Source organism: Acanthochromis polyacanthus, chromosome 22 (assembly GCF_021347895.1).
Source record: "Acanthochromis polyacanthus isolate Apoly-LR-REF ecotype Palm Island chromosome 22, KAUST_Apoly_ChrSc, whole genome shotgun sequence".
In the NCBI taxonomy this organism is placed as follows: domain Eukaryota; kingdom Metazoa; phylum Chordata; class Actinopteri; family Pomacentridae; genus Acanthochromis; species Acanthochromis polyacanthus.
Window position 1 is genome coordinate 26,825,014 of NC_067134.1, and position 17,577 is coordinate 26,842,590.

General features: G+C 40.5%; 1 protein-coding gene across 9 annotated transcripts in view; it reads left to right on the top strand.

Annotated features, from left to right (window-relative positions):
* Positions 1–17,577, top strand: part of dock9b (dedicator of cytokinesis 9b) — a 77,704-nt gene that overhangs the window by 15,427 nt on the left and 44,700 nt on the right. For 7 of the 9 annotated variants that reach the window (XR_007939447.1, XR_007939448.1, XM_022201977.2 and 4 more), the window contains exons 2-3: positions 9,271–9,387; positions 15,782–15,871. Coding sequence is in view for 7 of the 9 variants with exons in the window: in XM_022201977.2 (XP_022057669.2) it covers positions 9,271–9,387; positions 15,782–15,871 (207 nt within the window). In the remaining 2 variants the exon portion in view is untranslated. Of the gene's footprint in view, positions 1–6,737; positions 7,015–9,270; positions 9,388–15,781; positions 15,872–17,577 lie in introns of those variants that run through there. The other 2 variants (XM_022201976.2, XM_051943283.1) reach the window with 1 other exon arrangement.

Consider the following 17,577-nt stretch of genomic DNA (forward strand, 5'->3'; position numbering starts at 1 on the left):
AAAAAATCAACCAAAATCCAGCACATTTTGCTGCATTTTAGTTGATTTTTTATTTCTGAATGTTCTTAAAGAAAATATTTGTTTTTAACATTTCTTTTTTTCCCATCAAAAATGTAAAAAAAAAAAAAAAATTCCTCCAAAATTTTGAAAATGTGGAAGTTTTCACTGTGAAAATCATAATTTTTTTCCCCCACATTTTCAAACTTTAAAACGGGTCAATTTGACCCACAGGACGACACGAGGTAAACAAGATAATTTCAAGATTGTTGGACTTAGCAAGACATTTAAGATGCATCGTCTTAAAACAAGTCCCTCCATCTTGCTGAAATGTCACTTATTAAGTGAATTTATCTTAAGTAAAGTGGAATGAGACATTTTGACTAAAAATAAGACACATAGACATGGTAAGAGTTTGAGTTTTTGCAGTGTGCATCCTAGTCTCATTGCAGACTTTATTTTTATTCATACTGAGTCTACTTCTCAAGGTGAGATGATCTGTGATTGACCGAGGAGGTGCAGAAATTTGGTTTCCTTCCACTTTGAGTCATTTATCAGCCTGCTAGTTATAAATATAGATACTACTGTGGCATATTTGGTGTGTTTCTCTATTTATTTTTATTTATATTCCTTTTTAGAGTGAGAACTGCTTCACAAAACATGTCTGTAACTGGACTCTGTGCTACAAACGTATAATAATATGTCTAGAAGCGGATTTTGCCCTGTTAGCAGCCAAGCTAACTGCTAACAGTTAGCAAACTTAATGCAGTCAGCAAGCAAAGCGCTAATATACCTTTCAGACAGGCTTCCATAATCAGCCATAGCAGATTAATTGGTCATCATGGCATGAAAGCAGTAAAATCCTGCAGAAATTTACATGTTTGCTCATTGCTGCTTAATAAATTAATTAGTTCAGTCAATAACAGGACATTATTTGCATATAGGTGATCAAAATGCACATTTGCATCACTGACCTGCATTGAAGCCTGAAATTTTTCATACCCCGAGTCAATTGTTACTTTACGTTGCTTTGATTCAATCAGCAAGTTGTTTTTTGATTGGAAATGACACAGGTGTTTCCCAAAAGGTAGCTTGATGATGTACAAGAGGCGTCATTGCAGAAAAAAATGTTTCTCTGCTTTTATTTACATTTAAAAGTAACTTTAAGTTAAAATTTGCGAGGGGTATGAATAATTTCGGGCTTGATTGTATATCTCTGACATTCATAGTTTTAGTCACTGACTTATTTTGTTAATGGCTGTTATCCAGCTTTACAGAGACCAGCTCCTAGCGTACTGTTGTGGTTTAGAATGAACGTCATCCATTTAGAAGGGGAAAAAAAAGATTAAATACATGAATATCTGTGTGAGTGTGTGTGTTTCTACAGACTAAGCTCTTGCAGGGACTTTCTGCTCTTCAGCTGATGTTGAACTGAGCTCTCAGCACCTCTGGGAGCTCTGACATCATGCAGACTTAGGGAACTCCCCTCTCTCGTATCATTTCTAACTTGTCCCACATGTTTTTCCTTACGGTCATATTATACTGACCAGAAGACAGACCCCTGAGCTGCTCTTTGGTTGTTTGATTAAAGGATAGTCTGCATTTGTAGTCTGAGAGCGTGGCTTTGTGACAAGCTGAGAGCGAGTTTTGGGTTATGGAGCTACCTGGCGTTTCATTACTGCATCTGTTTGCAGTCTGAAGGGGAAGTTTCGCTTCTTTTCAGGCAACACCCTCACACTTTCTGTCTCAGGGGCGCCCGTAGCGATGGTTGGCTCCCAAACATTACGTCAACCTGCCCTTATGCAATTCTCCACTGACTTGTGCAACGATCTGCGTCTTTATGTGTCTGTGTGTGTGCGCAGGCCTCTCGGGAAGGGTGTGGAAGGCTCACAAGTCCTAATTGGTTCAAGCTGTGTAGAAACAAACGGACGCCATCCTTCTCCTCCTCCTGCACTGTCTCTGACAACTTTTGTTTTTTTATGAAGCTCTGACGCACATGGGCCTGTTCGCTAACCTGCCCTCCCTCCAATCAGACGCGTCCGTATCCTCGTGGCATCGCTGGCGTCGCACCAGCGATAGCTCCAGAAAGCGTGATGGTGTGAGAGCTCTCCAGAGACGTGGGTGAATGAAGCGGGATGACCTCAGTGCAGCGAGGGTCCTGACAAGAGGCTGATTATCACGCTGAGCTGGTGACGCTGTCACTGAGGCCTCCGCAGCACGACAGCGATCCAGTCAGCAGTTCATTACAGGGCGAGACCAGAGCACTGGCAGGTGTCAAGCCTGTATTAGCATCCTACTACACTGGAAAAAATGCCCCTCTCAAAACAAGAAAAAAAGAACTTATTTCAAGGAACTTTTCCCTTGAAATAAGTGAAAAAAATCTGCCAATAGAACAAGTGAAAAATGGCTTGGTAAGATTTCTTGAAGTAAGATATGATCTTGAGATCTTAAAATTAGCTGGGAAAACTTATTTTGAGCCGTATTTTTATCAGGATCGTCAAGCTTAGGTGTCTTATCCCTCCAGTTGTCCTCATTTATGGCACCAAAAAATATTGTTTCCTTGTCTGAATTTTTTTTTAATTCATAAAAAAATTCCCCTAATTCATTAAAAAAAAAGCAAAATCTTCAGTAAGATGTTTCCCATGATTTTTTTTAAATCCCCAAATTTGACAAGAAATAAAAATTTAAAAAATATATAAAAATTGTAAATATTTCCAAAAAAACTTTTAAAAAATCTTCCAAAAAATATCCTAAAAATATCTAAAGTGATTCCATATATATCAGTAAAATTTCTAATATTTTCTTTAAGAACAGTCTGAAAAAAAATCAACCAAAATCCAGCGAAATTCGCTGGATTTTGGTTGATTTTTTTCTGAATGTTCTTAAAGAAACATTTTTAAAAAATATTTCTTTATTTCCACCAAAAAATTTTCAAAAATTTCCCCAAAGATATTAGAAAATGTGGAAGTCTTCACTGTGAAAATACTTTCCCCACATTTTTAAACTTTAAAACGGGTCAACTTGACCAGCAGGACGACAGGAGGGTTAAAACAAGATAATTTCAAGATCGTTTGACTTAACGAGATATTTAAGATGCACCGTCTTAAAACAAGTCCCTCCATCTTGCTGAAGTGTCACCTGTTCAGTGAATTTATCTTAAATCAAGTGGGATGAGACATTTTGACTAAAAATAAGACAAACAGGCTTGGTGAGATTTAGAGTTTTTGCAGTGTACTCCACCTCAGCATATCCTTTGGAGCACACTGAGTTTCCATATTTAGTACCATCTCTAAGCCCTTTCCAACAAGCTAATAAGGCTGTTAAAAGAACACAGTTTGTCTCCAGCCAGCCTAAACATTAGAATCCTGTGTTTTGTACAGCACAGTCGACTATGACATCAGCTCTTTTGGATGAGTTTTCTCTATTTGTTTAAAATGTAGGAGGGTACAGGAAAAGCTCCTACAGGAGTCCTCTGTTTTTGACATCACTTGTAAGGTTTCGTCTTATGCGTGTTAGGCTTTCCTGATTTTATTTTCCGCATTGTTTACTGGCTGTTTTTGCTTTTTATTGATTGATTCATTGTATTTATATGCAGTTGTCTAATTCAGTGGCTCGGCAGGCTTCTGAGCTGTCCTTACTGAAAAGCTGTTCGTGCGTGATCGTGATCTCCTTATTTTTGAACAGATTTATCTTTTATTATGGCCCTCCTGTGATTCCATATTCCCGCTTTTGCTGCGGCAGTGTGTCGTTCAAATGTCATCTCCTTTAACCCAGATAAGTGCCAATATTTTACAGCCTCGATGCACTTTACTGTGTTTTTGAAAGAAGTCATTTCTCTCAATGGTGCATTTCGGCAAGTCTCTTTGAAGAGGGTGAAGTTAAAACAAGTTATGCAAATGACGAGAGAACCCTGAAGTACAAAAAAAAGCAAAACTCACACTCGCACAGACACTCATCCGCCTTTGTGCTCTACAATTTCGTTAGGAATGATGGTGCTGAGACTGCAGCGGAGAGATGATGGCCTTTGAAGTCGTTCTGACCCGTGGCATGTCATCTCCACTCTCTGACATCCCACCTCCCCCTTTTCTCTCTCACTCTGCGTGCACGAGAGAGTCCCTACTTCTCAAACCGTGGAGATAACTGCACGGATTATTAATTATGCTTGTTGAGTCAGAAACATTCTGCAGCTTCGAAACATCTGCGTGATTTTGGGAGTTGTATAAAAAAAACACCTAAATTTAAAGCATTTGCATACATTTACAAACTGAAAACTCTCAATGTCATCATTCTGAAACACACTCGCAGATGGGAAACAGCTGAGCAGCGGTGCCTCCGTTGGTTAAAGATTAAAGGCGCATGATAGTCCTCGGAGAGAGCGCTGGCGCTGTGGAGAAACAAGGGGGCAGCTCAAAGTGTTCCTCCAGCAGCGAGAGTGCATCTGAGAGCCGGAAAAAGGGGGAAGTGTCTTTTAACAGATCCTGCTGTGGGTGCCTGCTCCAGCGGATATGGGTTAGGAGCAGTTCAAAGCAGAGCAGAATATCAGTGGGGAGTAAAACTTTATCAACACAGATTGGGTGTCTAATTACTGTTACTGTGCCCACTGATACTTAAAAAAATCCCAAAAGTAGCTGAATGCTAATGCTTTGTTTTAGCTGATCACAAATCCAATAAATGTTAACTTTCTTTTTTTTTTCTTATGTATGAAGAACGCCAGCCTTTCTTCACTTGAATCATCAAAGTTACAGGATACAAGAGCTCCTTTCTTTTTTAAGGCAAATGCAAAGTAAATTTAGGCAAATCCAGCTGTGATACGCACCATTGCTTCTTTACTTAGCCTTCCTTCAGTGATATAAAAAAGCACAGGGTAGAGCTGATGATATAAGTAGTCCAAACCAACCAGAAACCTCGAGAGATATAAAAAAATGGAGCCAATGCAAAGATGCCAAAAACTGCACTTCCTTGAACGGCCACTAGAGGCTTTCTCTACAGCCTGGTACACTGAAGGATTTTTGTCTTTATGGCTAGTTTAACCATTTATGGCAAGTGTATGAGGTGTGAATTTAAATATCTTAACCCTTTTATGTGCATTAAGGCTTAAAGTTAAGGGATGTCGTCACTGGACAGTCTCCACCTCTTCGCTCAGTTTTAGCTGAAAATTAGCTAGAAATAGGAAAGAGTGAGGCACTGCAAAGATGTCGATGACCGGAGCCGCCACCCTGAGCCTCAAAACAGCTGCTCAGAAACCTTAAGGGTGACGTTTCGAAGGGTTTTGTCCATCGGTCTACCCAGTCATTCCTTCACACACACAGTACTGTTGCAAATTACTCGAGTTGTCGGCCGAGCTTCCTAGCGTCAGCCTTACACTATAGCTAGCTTACCGTACCATAAAAGAACACCAGGATGCCACCAATTTTCCACACAGTTCCATATGTTTGGGAGTATCTGAAAACTAGTTGTATGAGGCCTTTTGTGTCTCCAAAGGGAGTTCTAGGAAGTCACATAAATGTCCTCAAGTCAGGTTACTTTCACCAACGTTTTGGCTGAGGACTACAAATTTGAAACGTAAAAAAACCCAAAAAACTATGGAAGCCTAATAAACCTTCTGCTAATTTCTGCTGCAGACTCTGGACTCTATAGACTCGAGGCAACATTGGAGGCTATTAGACCCGTACTGCTGAAAAACTGGTGCTTTATCGGCCAGGTTTGACGAGTGAAAACTGTCCATTTTGAGTGGAGAGTTGAATGTTAAAAATGTGCTAATATGGTATAAAACTCTGAAAGCAAAGTCTGTTGATGCTCTCGCTGACATCTACTGTATGTGAAGTAATGTCATTTTTGACTTGCATAGTATTATTAAGTAGAAGATTTCTTGCAGTCTTTCAAGTATAAACACAATGAAAGTCAATATATCATATTGTGTATTCTTTATTGGGTCATTCCAGGTGAAATGACCAGATATTCCTTGGGGGTGTTGCTGCACCATTTTCAAATTAGTCCTAAATTTTCATGCCATTAGATAGTCACAAAAGTACTTTCTATGCAAAATTGTAGGCCTGTAGCTCAAATAGTTTCTGAGTTGTGGGGGTCTAAAATTTTCAGAATTTGGGCTATAAATGGCCAAAAAAAAAAAGCCTCGCCAGGGTTTTTTGTATCTTTAAGTGGTTAATTCTCAGCCTCTAGACATACCAGAGAGCTGTGAGTTGGTAAACAAGGCCTCTGCATGTAGCTGGTGCCCCACAAACATCCCCAGGTGTTTCCCTACCCTCTGCAGGCCATGGGGGCTTGCTAAAAATGCTAAAAATTAAGAGATACCTACTCACGAGTGGAGTTTGGGACCTTAAAAGTACTAGAAATACTGCACAGAAGTGTTCTGACACCCCTGGGTTCCATTCTACACAAACTTGTGTGATAACTTAGCAAACTGGAGCTTTCTCGGTACCTAGATGCAGAGGCACCTAGGTACCTATTTAGTTTTCAGGTTGTAATCACATTAACGTCCCCCTTTTCTTCTACATTTTCAGCATAGTTACAATAGGCAGGCGCATGACGACATGCTCTCTGGGCCCCTTCCAAGTTTTTAATGGGGGAGTGGTGGATGTTCCCTCCCCTCTTACTCACACAAATCACATACTGTACATACAAACATGCACATATGCATGTTCACACACTCTCACAGCTGCACAGCTGTGAGGGTGGGAGGGGCCCTACCCTTCTGATGAGAGACAGAGCAGGAGAGAGAGAAAGGGAGAGGAAGGCTGGGCCGTCGTGATCGAGTGCAGTGGGAATAATCTCACTGGACGTCGACAGAGCTTTTACAAGCATCCCAGACTGAAAGCGACTTTGTGCCATGGCTGAGTCGCACACCTGGTTGTAGGCGACACGCCGGCAGGACCGACCACCATGCAGGGCCGGACAGGCAAAGCCCCAAAGAGGGAGATGGTGATAGAGTCTCCACAGCAGTACAAGAGCCTGGCTGAGATTGAAGCAGAGGTGGAGGCAGGGTCACAGGTGGCAGCGGTGAGTTTGTTCTGTGCCATCATCTATGTTTAAGTGCATCTTTTTTCTTCTAAAGCCCGCTCTTGTTCTGGGAGTTGCCAGCTAAATGGAACTGATGCGATGCGATTGTTTGAACAAGTTTTTTATCTGTGAGATTTTCTTTCAAGAGCAGCTTTGAAGATTTTTTTTTAAAAGGGATTGGACGGAAATGGGAAATAGCAGCTTCAGGGTACACCTCTCCAGGGGGTTGAATGTTGAGCTTTTTTTAGGAAATGGGGCACTTGTGGCTCCCTTTGTTCATTAACTGTTCCTACGCCTCAAAGTCAGGGAGTTTAACAAGTTGGCTGCAAAGTTAGTGAGATGATAAAGGTACAGATTCACTAGTTTGTCAGCCTTATAACACAAACACATCATTATTAACCTTTACAATATCAATGTATATGTTTCTCTGTAGTGTATTCTCATGCGTTAATCACTGGCAAGTCATAGAGTTCACAGCTGCTTGTTGTTATGTTCATTCTGACTGGCCAACATCCAGACAATTTTCTGCTTATCAGATGATCTTTTACATCCAAAGGGTGGAGAGATGTAGAGGGATATTTGCGTTACATCATCAGAGGGATTGGTTGGATGAATTAGAATGTAAATCTATGGTCCGATGTCTGCGTAATTGGCCTTAGTTTGTTATGTGTTCGTTGGAACCAGACCAGGGGGCATCCAAATAACCTCATTCACATGCATGTCTAATGGCCCAATTCAAACCAAAAACTAGAACCATAACCAATTGCCTTGGGTGATGTATTTCCATGCATTGTGTAGCTAAAGAATCATAAGAAATCTTCATTTTTGAATGGACTACCATGAAATGTTGTGCAGACATTCATGATCTCAAGAGGATGAATCCTACTGACTCTGTTGATCTTCTATCAGGCTCAGATTCATCCAGTGAAATGTCTTAATAGCTGCTGGACATGGTGGCCAAAACTTTTGTCTAGATATTCATGGTTCTCAGATGGTTAAGCTATATGATTTTAATGATTCCCTGACTGTTCCTCCTATCTCTACAATTCCTGGATAATATATCATGAGACTATGGACACACATTCATGCACTCATCCAGACGAACTGTAATAACTTTGGTGGTGCCTCAGAGAATAGGTTTAAAACAATAGCCAGGTGCTCATATGAACACTGCTTATCTCTGCGAAGGTCTCATATTGGTTTCAGATGAGCTCTGAAAGAACTGGGATTTCGCTTTCCTAATGCCAGTAAAAAAGACAAACTGAACCCTCTTTCTTTATTGACATAGGCATTGTTGTTGAAAGTTCACAAGAAGTCATGGTTTTATGGGGATTGTTGTTATTTTGCCTTTGGAAGGCTGACCGTCTCCCCCTATTTCCAGTCTTTATGCTAAGCTAAGCTAAAGAGTTGCTGGCTGTAGCTGTATATTTAGCTGAAGGATGTGAGCGTGGATACAATCTTCCAATCGAACTACTTCTTTAAACACAAGAGACTTAGCTTTTAATAGATTGAAGTCCTGTTTAGGTCCTCACAATATAATTTGCAGATGCAGCCACATGTGCGTCGTATGTGAAGATCGAGTTTCTTTTTAAGGGAGGACATGCTGGAGAAACCCCTTGGGTCTTTTCAGTGGAATGTTACAGCTGATGTCTGCAGAGCTGGGGGCGTTTAATCTCATGAACTAGACTCTGTTATCTTACCTACGGTCATACAGCCCTTTCTGTTATACAGTTGCATAAGGATCTTCTTTGGAGTCAAGACCCATCGATTGGCTCCTATATTTTTTGTAGTGCATACTGGTATGTAAAGGTAAGACATACTCCTGGAAATTCTAAGGGGAGAGGTTTGTAGAGCTGTAGTGATCGCTTATGTCGTTCAGGTTTTGAACGTGAGCTAATGGCACTGTGACTGGTACAATGGCACACTCAGACTCACTCGCTCATCCATCCCTTCTCTCATCCAGCATTGCCCCTTCTCTTAACCCGCATTGATTACTGTCTCCATGGCAGTTCCTGCTTCTGTAGCTGTCAACCAGTAATTCTGTGAAAGAACAATGGGACTTGTTGTCCAGACAGTGTGAATACCACAGATTTCCCTCTGTAACCTACCCCACAACCGACACAATAATACCCCGGTGAACTGCAGCGTTACTGGTAAAACAGCTGAAAAGGTTGCTTGTGTCTTTGCAGTACTTTGACAAGTTTGAAAGAGAAACAGAGATTCAGATGCTGGACTGACTATCATCTGCTTCTTTAGGTTAAACCAAAGATCATAGAGCCTCTGGACTATGAGAACGTGATCCTACAAAGGAAGACCCAGATCATCAGTGATGTTCTACGAGACATGCTGCAGTTCCCCACAGACGACTTCCAGGTAAGACTAGGGAGAACTCAGACAGTTTTGTATTGAGCTCCTTTGGTACATTTTTTATTGATGTTGCCCCCAGTCACAAGCCAAACTTGACCTTGAAGCTGGTATTCATTAAGGTCTTGTTCACGCCAATGCAAATGTTTCAAATTATTATTGACATAAAATTTATGCCGCAACAATTTCAAACTTTAAGTACGACTAACGTATAAAAGCGCTAAATAACTGTCAACCCTTTAGCATTGGCCAACGGTAGCCTTTTCACATGAAGGCTACTGTTGGGCATGTGGTCCAGCATTAAATCAGTTTTTACTCTTATTTTGGTCTCCACCATCTCCTGAGGATGTTTAGCAGTTGAAAACACAGACAACCTTATTTGGGTCTTCAGCCATTAAATGTTTCCTGATGTAACTACAATGTTTTCAGGGAAAAGGAAAATTTAGCAACTATAAGTTACGAGTGAAGCAAGTAGAGCTAAAGTAAAAATCTAACCTTTTTTGCTCTTAGCTCTTAAAGAATGAAGTTTCTGAAGTTTTAATGGTGCAACCCAAAAGTAGTGTTGAAAAAACTTTGTGAATAGTTGGTACAGAAAGTCGATGCAGCTTGACACAGCTGAGCACAAGCAGGTAGACAGATGGTGGTATCACCTGGTGGACTGATGTGCTTCATCTGTCAGAAGTTTAAATTTTATTGTACATACTCTGTGTGTAACCGCTGCCTCGCTGCCTTTCATTTATATACACCCTCTGTAGATCTGCCGCTGGTGTTCAGAACAGCTTGGAGATATTACCTCACCGTAGTGCTGAAATGGATCTCAGCGGGGTCTGCCCCCAGTTTGGAACATAGAGAGAAAACAAGCAGAGGCTCGAGCTTCTCTCCAGAAAAACAAAAGCCAAACTATAACTTTTTATCACTGCCAATAAATTCGACAAACGGGCCACAGGGAGCCACACTGTTTTCCTTCATTATCGTGATAACGGCCGCTCTAGTTTACAGTTCTGCTTTAGCAAGTACAACATCAAGTCTGTATTAATTCTTGGCGAAAAATAGTCCTCTGCAGATCCACTATTTCCTCCTGCTTATGTAGTATTTGCTGAAAACTAGTTCCCTTTCTCAGTTTTATTTGTAAACATATGCAGTGACTGTAACTGTTAACTTCAGGCAGCTTAATAAGAGAATAAAAATGACACACTTGTGAATTGACGACAGTATGTGGTGGGAAATCCACAGCCTGCAATCTGCTCCCAGATTATTTCACAAAGATGAAGATGAAGTATGTCTGCCATGCACAGCCATCAGTAACTGCCCAGGACTCTCTGTGTGTGTCTGGTTCCACCTCGTCCGTCCATCCGTCTAACCTGCCGTATGATTACCACATATCTGGCCACATAGCTCCATGTTAGAAATTACAGTATCTGCCTGGCATCACCCCTTTGACCTTTGTGTACATGCTCCTCTTGCCCAGTGGAAGCCATCAAAGCTCTGGTTTAATGACTGTGAAAGAAATGCTGTTAATTGGCAGCCAGCAGTTCTGGCTCACAGCTGATTGACCGGTTGTGTGTGTTTAATGGTTTATTGTCAGTCAGCTGGGAGACATAGACTCTTAAGCTCTTGCCTGTGCAGCTAAAGCATCTATTCAGAGCCATGCTGTGTTTTACTGCAGCCATTCAGTCGACAAATTTAAACTAAGCCATTATCTACTCACTCTTTATTTATTTTTTTAATGAGAACGGGTTAGCCATGGGGTGTCATTTTAGTTCAGGGGCCACATTCAGCCCAATTTGATCTCAAATGTGCTCAACCAGTAAAATCATAACATGATAACCAATAACATGGACATTTTTGGAGTATGGACTTTATTCTAGATCAGCAGATTTTCTCTTTATGTGTATCTTATTCATATATTTCTCCTGCCCCAAGTTCAGACAACTATCTTAGGATAAAGTAAGGACTAGAAGCAGCTAACCTGACACTAGATGGCGCCCTCCAGACACAGTTGACCTTAGCTGGAGTCTGGTTGAGCTCTACTTCCCCTTAATTGCCACTACATGGAGCCCCTCGGTAACAATGAGTGGACCAAAGATAAGAAAAGTCGACAGTGTTGAATAAGGCGGTTAAATATGTTTTCGAAGGCTGTATGTCTCGTTTGTTAAGAAATTGTTACACCGTCAACTGTCACTTTCCCACCTAGCATGCTAACTACGCTAGCAACCAGTCCATGCTACAGCGGGCGGCTAATGCTCAATTTACAACAAAATACTTTTCTCCGACGAGCTACAGTTCAAGAGTAGAGCACTAAAAGGCAAGTTATTTGCTAGCATTAAAATTAGAAAAGGCCAGGGGAGTTTTTGAAATGATAAAAATAGCATGAACTAATTGACGATGACTTAGCCAACTAGCTAACCAAAAAAGCTGCATCATTTACGCTATATTTGTTGGCACTGGACGAAAGTAACGACATAAAAGACACCGCTCGGTATTTAAATTAATTTGTTCATGACAATTTTTTTAGATAACAGGAATTTTTGAGGGGAAAACACAGGAGAGGACTTGTGTGACAGGCAGTCATCAAGAGGCTGAAGCTAGCTTTGTGTAAGCTAGCCAAAGTTAACAGGAAATAACGTCAAATCCAGGATAAGGTGAAAGAGGAAAGCCCTGAGCTGGATGTAATTTTCCTACACTGCATAATCCACCAGGAAACCATGTGTAAGTCTGTACTGCTGCTTTATAATGTAGTGAAGCCAGTTGTAAAACACATGAAATGTAAAGGGACTTCAGCATTGTCAGTTTATTAAGTTCATTGAGGAAACTGGTGCTGATCACCAGGACTTGCTTTACCACTCCTAAGGAGTGTGGGAGCTGAAAGGGAAGATGAGCTAGTTTTTTGTAGTTAATCAGGAAAAGACACAGATTTGCTTTACAGTTTTGCTTTTACTGTGGACACACTGACAAACATGAATGACCTAAACATGACGCTACAAGGGAAACATCAGTTTGCGCATGGAAAATATGAGGAGCCTTCAAAGCCAAGTTGACTTGACTCTCAAGACAAATGTCAACTGATGAACACCTCAGATCTATCCTGAGAATTACCACAGCCAAAACTGACACTAGACTTTGATGCACAGGCAAAAATCGATGACCAACAACACTGTTCACACTGGAAATTAATGCAGATTTTCTTTACTTCTCATATAACTTTATAAATATAGCTTTTACATCCATTTTATTCTCCATCTATGTGATACTGGCCCGACCCTATTGTCAAATTTTAGAACTCATTGTGGCCCCTGAGCCATAAGGTTTGCCCACCTCTGGTCTAAAGGTACAAAAATACCTGTGTGTCTTAGCTCACTATAGCTCATGTTAAAAGATAAGAACAGATCCATCTTCTCATGTATTTCACAGTAAGTAAACAAATTAGTATAATTCTCCAAATGTATTGCTGTAAAAGATTTGCTTCCGTGTATTCAGCTACATAAAAATCCCTTCAGTTTTTCCACCATCAAACATAAAGTGTCATTCTGAATTACTAATGTTTTCCACTCTTCTTTCTGATGTTAGTGGCTAATAACACTTACAGTCTCTTTACTTGACCTGTGAGCAGATCACACAAGAAAGAATGAATGGAGCCCAGTTTGGTCTATTGACACGTCTTTGATAGCTTATGCAAGAGTGAGCTGGTCAAATGAGAAAAGGGTCCAATAACTACAAACGCTTGTCAATGTAAGAATAGGAGACATGTGACACAACTAGGTCATTGTGCTGCTGCTTCCTACTCATCTTTGTCAGCTGAGTAGAAAAGCAGAACACTAAGTGGTAGCAATGGCAGCGTCCAATAGCTCGACAGACTTGTCAGGCCGGCAGTCTTTACGCCCTGAGGCGCCTTTTGCTTCTCGGCTACGGTTGCTCACCCTCCTCTCCGTGGATGTTTCCATCTAATAAGGCAGGCAGGGGGAAGAGTTGGGAGTGAGGACGACTCCGCTGCAGCAAATTCTCTTTGCTACTGGTTGTTTGTTCTCTGAGCAACCTCTATTATTCCCTTTCAGCACATTTTATTTTTAACTTCATTTGAAAAAATAATGAAGCATTATGCAAAATACTTAGCCTAGCCGTGCTAGACACATGCTCTGAAGACGCAAGGGTCTAGGAACTCTCGACAGGGAGGGAGGCGGGCTAAAAGGTTGTCTATCAAATCACTCTGCAGCAATTGGGTAGGTACACAACCAATCAGCGCAACGAATAGGCTCCTAGAGCGCCGGAAATCAGAGGATGTGGGAGTTCGGTGAAGCCTTATTTATACAGTCAATGGGTGAAGCTCAAGTATATTACAGACATGTTAACAGAAAGATTATTCAGAGTCTGTGCTAATGGAGCTCAACGACTGTTGTCGTTTTTGTTGTCGACCCTGGCAGAGAATTAAATTCGTTGCCGTGGGTTGTCTAGCGCGGCTAGGCTACAAAATACTACAGATCTGATCCTGTATGACTGAGGCTTGTGTCATACTTCTATGACAGTAACCTTTGCGTCATTGTGTAGCACCTCACATAAAACCTGAAAAGGTCTAAAGAGATGATGTCCAGGAAGTCCAGTTTGATCTCCAGTGGGCCGGACTGTGAAATCAGAGTATAATAACTTATTAATAACCACAACTCCAAATTTTTCCTTTGTTTTGGTGCAAAAATGCTCACATTTAGGGAATTATCTTTTTTTTTACAAAACATTATGAACAACCTGAAATTTCTCAATAAAAATAAATTAACTTTCAGCAACATTCAGTCTGAGTTTATCATTTCTACATCACAATTTCCAGATCTCAGAGTGTCTACAAAGAACAAAACATTTAGTCACAGCTATCTGGAACTGATGACAAAATGACAAAAGTCAGAGATAAAAGGACAAAAAAACAACAAAACAAAACAAAATGTTACAAAAATGTGATGCAAAATGACAAAAAATTAAATAAATGACATGAAACAACAAAAAAGACAAATAATTAGACAAACAAGTTACAAAGCGGCAAAAAATGGACAGACAACAGAAACGAAACAAAATCGACAAAATGACAAATGAGACAAAAATATCAAAAATGAGAAACAAAACAACAAAAAAATAGACAACACAAGCGAGAAAAATAGACAAAAACAATGCACAAAACGAGTAAAACGAAGCATAAAATGACAAAAATAAGACAAAAAACCCAAGGAAGATAAAAGGATACACAAAATGACAAAAGTCAGACAAACAACAACAACAATGAGACAAAATATTACAAAAACGAGACACAAAGTGATAAAAGTGAGAAATAAGGCAAAAATTAGACAAATGACACAAAACAAAACAAAAAAGAGACAAAGTTACACAAAAAGTAGTCAAATGACACAAATGAGACAAAAACAACAAAAGAAAGAAAGAAAGAAAATGACTAAAAATGAGACAAACGACACGAAACAAATAAAAAAAGAGACAAACTTACACAAAAAAGTCAAATGACGCAAATGAGACAAAAACAACAAAAGAAAGAAAATGACTAAAAATGAGACAAACGACACAAAACAAAACAAAAAAAGAGACAAACTTACACAAAAAAGTCAAATGAGACAAAAAAACAGCAAAAGAAAGAAAATGACTAAAAATGAGACAAAACAAAAGAAAAACAGAGAAGAAATTAGACAAAAAGTAACAAAGCGACAAAAACATAATTTTTTACACTTCACACAGTCGTCCTGGGCCACTTTTGGCCTGCGGGCCGCATGTTTGACATCCCTGCATTATAGAAATAAGACTGGTGTCACACATTTACCTGTAAGGCAAGTCCAAATGTGAAGGTTAAGATCCGATGTGTTATTTTGTCAGAAAATTCACCTGTCTTTGTTAAATAAAGTGGTTAAGACCATACAATACCATAAAAAACACAAAGTGACCCGACCAATTTAAAGTTAAGGTTCAGAATTATGTAATCTAACAAATTATGAAGCTAATTTAAACTTTATTGTTCAGACCTCACAAAATTATACATGGATAAGTAGGTGCTGCTTCTATATTTATGTCAGTGTGGCTAAGCTGATGTTTTGACGCTATCCACAGTTTACAGTGTAATATGATTTGACCATCTGGATGAATAAGAATGAGTCTGAGGCATGCAGCAGCCACCCTACTGAAGCGTCCTTCAGCCGTGCACTGATCCATAGTAGCTCCAGGGAGGCTGCAGTGTTGCTTTCCTTGATCTCTGACCTTCCTTTTGAAGAGGAGCAGAGAGAGAACTTTCCTGTGGGGATCAATGAAGTTTGTAGAACGAACTCTGCAGTAAAAACAACACTCATGTGAATCTGTTTTGTTGTATGAAGTGTTGTCGGTCTGTTTTTCACGCCCGCCTTCTGCTTTCTGTGTCTCTCCTCAGATCTCCACCCTGCAGCGCCAGGGCCGGACTCTGTTCTCCACCGTGCCAGAGACTGCTGAGAAAGAAGCTCATTCTCTCTTTGTCCAAGAGGTAAAGCTAACACATACCTGCATGTAAGCCTGCGTTTTCCTTTTTGTCCGTCCCTCCATCTTGTCCGAAGCCACAGCTTGTCTCTCGTGACTGAAGCCTTTGTTATTCTTTGACTTGGAGCACCACCATGTTTTCTCTCCTTTTCATCCAAACACCGGTGTTTAATGTCAGTACAGATAGTTTAACCTGCTTTAACACTCATCAGCTCATATGTTCAGACATGAATCCATCCAAGGATGATGTATTTATGCTGCTTTAAACTTATACAAACCTCTGTGAAAGCTCTGGAAAAATGTTAGCTGGCCACTCGAAGGACTTCTCTGCATGTCAGAAATGTTGCTGTTAGCCTTTAAATGAACTTCCATTTGTGTCCCCCGCCCTCACATGTTTCCTGACAGTCCAGTAGATTGGCCACAGATGGAATCTGCATTTCTTTGCTGGTTTACGTCATGCTGTTTCAGAGGAGCTGGGCTGGTTGGGGTGCGGCCTGATAGAACCTGATAGGTGATAGTCCCCCACGGCTGCAGCCAGGAATTACATCACGACTACATCTGGAGCAGCTGTATGGTTGCATACAGATGGGATCTTTTGGAATTTATTTTTCCACTTTTGGTGACCCTTTGACTCACTCAGCATGTGTTTTTGAACACACATTGCAATAAGGAATACAATTATTTGTTTTTTTTATGGATTTTTCAGCTGCTGAGGCCGCTCCTCTGCACAGGGAAACAGATGATCCCTTAAAAACATGTTGACTTTGTCAGCTTGGACTGCAGTTTGTTCCATTACTGACTTGAACTTAAAAATTAACAGAATGAGTAGATGTTTAGCTTGGAAAATCCAAACTGAATCTCCATGTAATCTCCCATCTCCATGTTAGGAGATACAGGAGAGTCAGTTTGGCATTGGGCGAATTGAATCGCGTTTCCCTCCCGGGAAAGTTTGGTACGACCAATCATAGCACGGGAGGCGGGAGTTAATGCTGCGTCATCTTCAGCGCCTGGATTACCCATAAAACACCTGCGCACCTCCCGTAACCAAACACAAACATTAATAAAGTTATTCCTAACACCGCTAATCGTTCGGAAGGAGTCTTTTGTTGCGTAGCCTTTTCAAAAATAAGTGTTGTACTTGAGAGTACCCCATGTATTCGCAGATTTTTGTGACAAAAACGGCAGTAATCATTCACCGCGACGCTTTCTCGGCTGCATGCCATTGTTGTTTAGACTACATGGACTTCAAGGTCGATTTGTTTGTGCGTCACATCCGTGTTACGCTGATTGGTTCTTTCTCGTTCAAACTGCATTCGTTAGCCCCTCCTTTTTGAAATCGTCTGCTATCCTCACAATGCCAGACTGCCTTTATTTGTATTTATATTAATACATAAATAAAGTCAGTCTGGATTTTCCAGGCAAGTAGATGTTACAAAATCTGAAAATCTCTAGTAATTATCTGAATTGCAAATGAATACAGGAAAGAGCCAGTGGGTTAAATTTGTTTCTCAAAGGAAGGTGGGGTGACCCCAGGAATAGCTCTTGCCCCGTTTGTTTCCTGTGTTTTCGGCAAACCAGCTGCTTCTCCTCCACTTTAAATCCAGTCTGCAGTCTTGCTTTGCATTCTAAAAGTGCATCAGTTTTTACACATTCTCCAGAATATGCATATACTGTTATTGTTCATCAGCTCAAGGCATAAAGTAATGAAGGAGA